General features: G+C 34.8%; 1 protein-coding gene across 1 annotated transcript; it reads right to left on the bottom strand.

Moving 5' to 3' along the window:
* Positions 1-201: 201 nt before the first annotated feature.
* Positions 202-3,662, bottom strand: LOC130941941 (uncharacterized). Its single transcript, XM_057870584.1, has 7 exons — positions 2,516-3,662; positions 1,747-1,863; positions 1,199-1,377; positions 1,023-1,116; positions 868-945; positions 638-739; positions 202-553 (listed from the first exon to the last, which is right to left on the bottom strand). The coding sequence occupies exons 1-7, from the start codon at positions 2,996-2,998 to the stop codon at positions 419-421; spliced, it is 1,188 nt and encodes a 395-aa protein (XP_057726567.1). The 5' UTR covers positions 2,999-3,662; the 3' UTR covers positions 202-418.
* Between the last annotated feature and the right edge of the window lie 5,550 nt (positions 3,663-9,212).

The following is a 9,212-nucleotide window of genomic DNA, read 5'->3' as shown; positions in this document are numbered from 1 at the left end:
TTCCTCTCTATTACACTTAAAATAAAATGTAGTTAAAAAAAAAGCAACATGTGTAGTTTTGATATACCTCAAAAGGTATGAATGTAATTTAGAAAATTTCAAGCACTCGGTAAGATACTAAGATCGAGCTAACAAAAGTTAAATTGAACAGGTGCAAACGCCTCTTTAATAATGTAAATCCAGGGCAATGAAATAGCACAATGTCCTAAATTGACATTTATTCACATTATAACAGTAACAGTTAAGTTATGAAGGTATTCAAATTTACAATTCTGACCTACAATACAAGCATCCTGAAAACAAGAGGGCTAGACCATGCCAACAAGAATTTAAGAGAGGCAGCAGACCCTATTATGATAGGATGGTTCAAACATTTCTCATATTAACTTAGACCGAAACACAAATACAATGGCAAATACTATTTATCCTCCATTTTAAACGACTCTAACCGTCTGATTCTTTCATCAAGCTCCTTCATCACTTCGGGTTCTTGCTTCTTCCTTTGCTTTGATATCGTATTGGTTGTCATGGAACCTATCTTGTCAAATGCCACCTGAGAAGTGCAAGCAAAATAACAATCATCAAAAGACAAAAATGATATCTAATGAAAGAAAGCCGATAGCGAAAGCTGTCATACTGTTAGCAAATCGTCTGGATCAAATAGGTGATGAGTAGTCCTTTGCAGAATATTGATTACTTCGCCAACATGATGGGTTAGAAGTAACTCATCTTCCTTCATCTGCACTTAGAGGTTTAAAATTATTGAAACATCTCTTTGATGAAGTATTGTCTAGTGCATACTCTTTTATGTTTTTGAATGGATGAATAAGCAACCAATAAAGAACAAAAAGGCTGCACAATATGTACCTTAAATATTGCTAAGGCGACATTAAACATAACCTGAGCCCCTTCGTAGAAGATAACGTCCCACACTCGCAGAGTCGTCTGTTTCATGGAACAAATATTAATATTGGGGGGAACAGAACACTTCAATGCATAAACTGAGTGCATATTGTTCTCACCTCAGAAGGTAGGCTCTTTGAAAAGAGGCAAAGGAACCACTCAGTGGTCACAAGGGAAACATCAAATTCCAAAGATTCCAAATGAGATGCTATCCTGCATTTCCATATTTTCAGAATATACTTGCAAGTTGCAAACAAGCATATGATACACTAATTAATTAATGAAAGTTTAATACCTTGGGCACTTTTTACTGAGTAAATCTTTAAAAACTCTCTGTTCAACATGGCATCCTGATAAGTTGTTTGTGTAACAATCACTAACCAGGACATTTTCTAACAAGACAGCAAGCATCCAAAATGCTTCTTCTTCTGTCTTCATTACAAGCAACAACAGTGCTGCAACGTAATTTAATCCCTGAGGAAATAATATTCACTAGTCAATAATTAAGAAAATATGTTCAGAGGTATGTATTTACAATTTTTTTTCTTTATAAGCCACATACTATTGATGATTTTAATTTTCACTTATAGAAAATGTATTATAGGTAGAACACAGAAGCTTCAATTTTGAAAAAGAGAATAAGCAGCATGCAAGTTATTAATTCTTAAAAATTTGACTTCTAATGCCCGGAGAAGAATAGATCAAATGAATAAATGAAGCCAGACAAAAACAGTTACTCCTCAAAGATAGTTAGTATCAAATTCTAAGTTGTTATCAGAACTTTCTCTTCTGTATGAGGGGGAAAATAATTCAGAATAAGAAGGAATAGCAGGTCAAATCCACCTGACAATATCCAACATCAGAATCGCGGAAAGAATAAACAACAAGAACACGTCTAAGAGCAGCATGTCCCTCGGGAGTGTCCAACCATGGATGGCCAGGAAAGGTCCGTGGCAGATCCTGTACAGATGCATGAAGAATTATTAGAGAAAGGGAGATATAATCAGCAATTTTCTAACATGCATAAATTAAAAATTCCAATTGTTCTGAACTAACATCAATTACAATAACCATTTGAATGGTCGCATTAAACACCCTAACTTCCCTTTAGACCTTTACAAAATGTAAGACCCTATGCAAAGCCGATACATATTCTTCATCTGTACTGAATATCACACAAATTCCCCTCTTTTCCTGCTCAGCATATACTCACAGCTGCATTTTGGCTCAACTGAATTCATACACTAAAGATCATGTAAACTCTCTGCAGAAGCACAAGCTAATGTATCACACAATAATGCAAGGTTATAGATATACAGCTTACAAATGCTTTAGCTATTACAGATCTTTCTTGATTTTCCTCTCTTATCCAAACAAACCAGCAGCAAGATTTGTCCAAAAATCTTTCCATATGGCACACAATGTAAATTCTAGAATCTAGACAAAGCAATTCCTCCATCAAATTCAAGGAATTCTTTCCTCTGACATTGTATAATTTTCTTATCATCCCAAAGAAAGCCAACAAGGGTCTCAAACTAAAGAAAACTTGTATGAATCAAAACTAAAGTCAACTGAATGATGATGATAAAATGAGCGAGGATGAACAACTCACATGATCAATCTGTCTGGTAGCAGGGGTAACTTTGCCCTCAACTGCCTTGGTGAGATCATCATAATAGCTATCAGGCACAGTGGATTTTTTCTTTGCAGCACCAGACAATGAAAACCAAACCTTAGGCCTAAGAACTGGGGGTATCCCCTTCCTAATGATCTTCTTCAGAGTGAGGGCATTGGCCAGAGCTGAGAATTTCAAGGAAGATTTGAGAGCATTCCCTTGTCCTATGACGGTGTGAAGATACCAATTTGCCCCTTTGCTGGCTTCCAATGCCCACCATACCCTACCCTGCTGTCTCACCTTCTCCCTCACCTCATTCATCACATTCACATCATCCACATTCCCTTCCACTGTGAACCCATAAAGGTCTTGGAATTTCACAGTCAGATTTGCCCTCCTTGAATGGATGCTTGGCCTCAAAACTGCAACTTGAGATTGGTATTCAAAGGCAAGGTCTATTTTGCCTTTTGCTCCATACATCTTCTTCTCTTTTTTTCCTCAGATCAACCAAGACGATGGGGCGAAAAGAGGGGAACAATGTTTCTGAGACAACAATATCTTTGTTTTGAATAGGAAAAGATTGGGACCTCGTCAAATAATGCCCTACTAGTCTGAAACCACGAAATGGTCCAGCTTGGGGACCTTGATGCTAGAGATTAGGTGAATAAAGGCTCCAAATTTGTGAGAATATAAAAATGGGGGTGCAACAAGATTCAAAATTTACAACATCAACAAACACTTTTGCATAATCAGAAAACTTCAGCTGGAATCTCTTCTGAAACTGATAAATTAATATACACGAAAGAAAAAAACTTGAATTATGAAGAGATAATATTGGGAGTGATGAGACCCACAAAAAAATGTAAAATGAAAAATAAAATAAAATAAAACAAAACAAAGGGAAAGCCCAGAAAAAAACTAGATCTTGTAAGAGAGAGAGAGAGTTGCTAAGAAAAGAAATGGATTAAAAAGAGAAAAAGGTGGTGAAATGTAGGGAGAGTGTAAGAAAGGGTAGAGAGAGAGAGAGGGGGGTGGCTGAGCTGTGAGCTGTTTACTTTCTGTTGTGGTGGTGCCTTCCGCTGCTCTCTGCTCTGCTGTTGGTGTTACTCTTACCCAATTCTTTTCTTTTCTTTTTTTCTTTCTTGTTTCGCCAACACAATTATAGTTACCACTACCACGTTTCTTTTTCTAGATTTTGACTTGAGTAAATATTTCATTCACATTTCTTAATTCATGAAAATAACCTTCACCACGTGTGAATTGCCCCATTCGCCCTTCGTATAATTATCTACTCATTATTTCACATACAAAATAAATTTCTTTAAAGTTAATAAATACTTTTCAATCTTAAAATCTATCTAATATATTCTAAAACTTTAATTATAGATTGAAATATTGAATTGATTAAAAAATACAACTATTTTATATGTTAAAAATATATAAAATAAATATTTATCATAATTAAGGATGTATTATTAAGTGAAAAACAACTATTTTAAAACAACAATATGCATATGCATGTATTAAATATTAAATATAATACGTTGAAGATTATTTAGCCTACTTAACGTGCAGAGGATTACTTCAACATATAATAGTACCAGCAAAACCGGAATTTCGCTTCTCCAGTGAGGTTTCAATTTTTTCAAATAAACTATAATCATTCCTATAATTGGTAAATGGAAAAAGAGAGAAGGGCAAATTGACAAAGGAGAAAAGTTAGGACGCGTCTCTTTGTTGATATATTTTTCAATTTTTGCAATAATATAGTTTTGTACATTTGGTAGGCCCACCCTTTCCCTCGTGCCAAATGGAAGAAATCACGTGTGCCATATTGTTCCAAAAACTAAAAATCAAACCAGGGATAAGGCTAACAGTTAACACTTGACACCTCTGGTGGACTCGTGATCCTTGTGAGATGGGCAGGCTTATTTCTTGGCCCGGGCCGGTTGCCTTCATGCCCATGCATGTGGGTCCCAGTCAGCCGTCTTCAAGCGCTTCATTTACATCAGTCACTAGTTTAAGGAAAACTATATAGAACCAACTAATAATTTTTAGAACAACATAATTAATTATAATTAATTTTATTAATTTATAATTTAATTTAATGCGTAACACATGAAATAAATCATATCCAAAACCATCAAATTTACAAAAAAAAAAATATCCGTGTGCCTATCAGTAATAACATCCGATTAAAATCACCAATACCTCTAGTTTACCAGTTGGCTGATTCTTGACTTATATAAAATTAGTTTCCTAGCATTATTGCTAGTTTAATCAACTACTATTCTCTTCATCATCTATATCTTCATACACTACACTACATTACAATCAACATCAAAATATTTTACTTTACTTTTTTTTTTTGAAATTTTACTTTTTGAGTAAATTAAACGATAGTATCCACACATAATGTACAAATTATTTAGGTGGTGTGAAGACAGCCATTAAGTAAAATCTTCACAAAGCAAGCTTTGCTTTTCACAAAAATATATTACTAATTTTCTTTTGACTAAATTTAGGTTTACTAGCTAAAAAATTAAATATGTGTAAAATTAACTTAATCTCTTAAAAGTTTGTACCATCAGTGTAACCAGTGTCTTTGGTTTGTGAAATTAATCTTTGAAAAATATTTAATTTGTTTCATTCATTTAGTCTCTAAGAATATTTATTGTCACTGGTTTATTTGTTTGATTTTAATTTTTAAAAATTCATTAATCTATTTGATGTGCCAGTCACGTTTTGTTGGATTCAATTATGTGATGATACGTATATTTTTATTTTCATCAGTGAAGAAAATGCAAATGTAATAACTTTTCCCAACAGAGAAGACTAGAGTTTAGAGATTTTTCTGTGCTTCGGTTAACATATCAGAAAACTTATTATTACTACTTCGAATTAAAAGTTTTCATGCCATTATAAGTTGATATTGATGATAATAATGTCCTAAAGAAAAATCACAAAATTTATACTCGAAAGGTAAATGGATTTTTTTTTGGCTATACAAATAAAAAACGTGACCTCTTTGAAAAGCATGATTAAAATAATTAAAAGCCATTTATGTATCTGGTTGTCAATGAGTGAGGTGCCATGATGATCAAATATGACTATTTCTGGTGGAGTGGTGGGACTATGGCAGTAGAAAACAGCTGAATGTTATAACACACACGTGTTGGCACCTACCCCCTTCTTATTGCTATGTTTCATTGTTGTAGAGCTAAAGCAAAGGCATACCGTACCTTACATTTATAATTTATACTCTGTTGAAAAGAATAGAATATATAGTATAAGATTAATGTGTATATATATAACATACATATAGTTCAATCTTCGTTTTCTTTGTGGATCTAGATCGTATTGGTTGGTGGCTGAGGGAGATAGCGTAGTCTTTAATTAATATCGGTGTAGTAGTGTATATAGCTAATCTATTATTAGGGTAAGGTATGGCATGATATATCATAAAATTTTGTATATATTTTGTATAATCTATTTAATAATATTTTTTATTTGGTATCTATATTTCCTTGGGTACGTGTTAACATGATATTCGTAATGGTTTGGAAAGCAGCATTTGTAGATCTGCATCATTTTGTGGTAGTAGCTTAATTACTAGAGAAATTAAATTAAACCGATGATGTTGACAAGTTGACAACCACTATAGAACATGCTACACCTCAGATATATGCGCCTTCCAATTCAAATTTCACTTAGTGAAATGCATGTATGATGTGCTCACAATATTAATAATTTAATATTATATCATTCAAGTAAGTTTAAGCCTTAACCAATTGCCCAAGCCCAAAAGTCAGCTACTTCTCTTACACTTCATGTTTGTTTGCCTTTGCCATATGCATGGACATCGTTATACTTTAGAATTTCTACATATTAAACTCATTCATATAAGCCACATTTATTCAGTTCAATCTGTGCATATTTAATATTGGAAAAAATATAGGTAGATAATGAGAATACTAAATAACGTGAACAATAGATATGTCGGATGTATGTTCAATTTAATATGTATGTGATAAACTCCAATTTGACGGTTTATCTTGTATTGAATTTAGAGTATTTTGATAACCTTCTCTCACATTTGACCTATGAATTAGCATAGTTTTATAATCTCTCCCGTAGTTGTGCTTAAGTGTAAAAACATGCCTTTTAAGCCTTATTTTGATGAATTCTAATTCCTCTTTGATTCCACAAGATGCCTTGATGTGTTTGCTAGTAATTCCAGGGTTGAAATAGGCTAGGCATGGATCAAAGAAGCAAGGAAGGAAGCATACAAGTGGAGAGAAGCATAAAAAGCCAAAGAAGCAGAATCGGCCATGTACGCGCACGCGCACAAGGCGCTCACGCGTACGTTGCAGATTGGCCGAGGGCGCGCACGCGTACCGTGCGCGCACGCGCCGCAGTCCACATGTGACCTCAATAGAGCAACACGTGCCTGGCGATTTTGGAGGGTTTCTGAACCCAATTTTGGCGCCAAAATGCTGATAGAGAGGAATAAAAGGATCAAGGATGAAAGGGAATCATAAATTCAATTCATACTTAGACTTTAGTTCATTAGTTTTAGTTTAGAGCTAGTTTTAGAGAGAGAAGCTCTCACTTCTCTCTAGGATTAGGAATTAGGGTTAGATTAGGATCTCATAGTTCTAGGTTTAATTCAAGTCTCCTTCTACTTCTACCTCCAACTGATGATTGCTACACTTTGGTTCTTCTTTCTATCCCTATTCTCTTGTTGTAATTCCTCATATTTTGTTTCTAGGTTTTGTAATTGAGATACTCTTATTCTTTTATTTTCCTTTCAATAATGCAATTTGAGGTAATTCATGATAATTGTGATTTCCTTGATTGTTGTTGTTAATTCTTTGTATTCAATTGTACTTAGAATTCATTCTTGTTGTGATTTACTATGCTCTTCTTTTGTACCTTCCAAGTGTTTGATAAAATGCTTGGTTGGATTTTAGTGTAAGTTTTGTTCCTCTTGGTCTAGGTAGAGTAATTAGTGACTCTTGAATTATCTAATCCCTTTTTGTTGATTGATAATTAGAAGTTGCTAATTGATTTGAATGCCTCTAAAACTAGTCTTTCCTTTAGGAGTTGATTAGGACTTGAGGAATCAAATTGATTCATCCACTTGATTTCCCTCCATGGTTAGAGGTTAACTAAGTGGGAGCAATGGACAATTTGTTATCAAAATTGAGGAAGATAATTAGGATAGGACTTCTAATTCTTATATCTTACCAAGAGCTTTGTTAGTTGTTAGTTTATTTTCTTTGCCATTTACATTTCTTGTCTAAATTCTCAAAAACCCCAAAATACCTCATAACCAGTAACAAGACACTTTATTGCATTCCTAGGGAGGACGACCCGAGGTTCAATACTTCGGTTTATAAATTTTAGGGGTTTGTACTTGTGACAAACAACTTTTTGTATGAAAGGATTATTGTTTGGTTTAGAAACTATACTTTACAACGAGATTTCATTAATGAATTTCTAAACCGTCAAAAATCCAATCATCAAAATGGCGCCGTTGCCGGGGAGTGCAATGGTGTTATGTTATTGGTTATTGTATATATGTGAATAGTGTGAATAGACTTGTTTTCTTTTTGTTAGTTTTATTTCGTTTTTCCACCATGAATTCTCACTTTGGCTATGAGTGTGATTACAATTATGTTGTAGGTGATGGGAACTCCAATGAGAATGTGTATCAAGGATGGGATAATCAAAAATGGGAGGAACCTCAAGGAATTGATCACTCCTATTGGCAACAACCTCCGGATACTTATAGGTATAGCTCTCATCCTATTACATGTCAATTCAATGGCTATGGTGAATCTCCTTGTGATTTTCAATCACCACCACCATATACCTATAACCCCTACCTTCAACATGAACCTCAACTATACTCACAAGCCCTTCCATACCAAACACCTTCCTATGATCCATATCTACCATATGACCAACCACCTTTACCATATCTTTATGACCACTATGAGTAAGAACCTTTAGAACAACCACAACCCTACCAAGATTATCCCCAAGAACCACCTCAATGCACACCATCCCCACAATTTTACCAAGAGGAACCACTTTCCTACCATGAACTCCCTCTCCAAAATGATAAATCTTCCTATCCACCCCAAGCCCCAATAGACGATTCTCTCACTTTGTTACTTCAAGGGCAAGAAGCCATGAAGAGGGATACACTTGAGTTCGTGACCAATCTGACCAAGGTGGTGCATGCCTTAGCCCACCAATGTTTGAATACTCAAGTTTCCCCTACCCATGTGAAAAGCCAAAGGAAGAGCAAAGCATGAAGAAGATATCGGATAATCCGGTGGAAAAGGAGGAATCGATGGTAATAGAACAATTGGAGAGACCCACGGTTATTAAAACAAAGGAGCAAGTGGTTCAAAACTTAAGAGATGTGGAACCTCCATGTGAATTTCAACAACCTCCGGAGCATATCAAGATCGAAGAATATGGGGAGGCTAATCAAGAAATGAATGCAATCATGGAGGAATTTCTATTTACATTCAATTACCCCTCCATTGGGATAACAAAAGAGTGTGCACAACCACCTACACCCTTGGTGTACATTGAAATTCAAAAATATGAAGAGGTTGATCAAGAAATGGACTTACTCATGGATGAATTCCTTTCCAAAATTGAATCACCTCTCATT

The sequence above is a fragment of the Arachis stenosperma genome, chromosome 7 (genome assembly GCF_014773155.1).
Source record: "Arachis stenosperma cultivar V10309 chromosome 7, arast.V10309.gnm1.PFL2, whole genome shotgun sequence".
Classification (NCBI taxonomy): domain Eukaryota; kingdom Viridiplantae; phylum Streptophyta; class Magnoliopsida; order Fabales; family Fabaceae; genus Arachis; species Arachis stenosperma.
The sequence above is the reverse complement of the archived record's forward strand: the minus strand, read 5'-3'. Positions and strand labels throughout refer to the sequence as shown.

Excerpts from the sequence above, each read along its gene's own strand:
- LOC130941941 (XM_057870584.1), bottom strand. The coding sequence starts at position 2,998 with ATGTATGGAGCAAAAGGCAAAATAGACCTTGCCTTTGAATACCAATCT. Across the intron at positions 1,864-2,515 it reads CTACCAGACAGATTGATCAT|GATCTGCCACGGACCTTTCC; the intron begins GTGAGTTGTTCA and ends GCATCTGTACAG. Across the intron at positions 1,378-1,746 it reads CTGATGTTGGATATTGTCAG|GGATTAAATTACGTTGCAGC; the intron begins GTGGATTTGACC and ends TTATTTCCTCAG.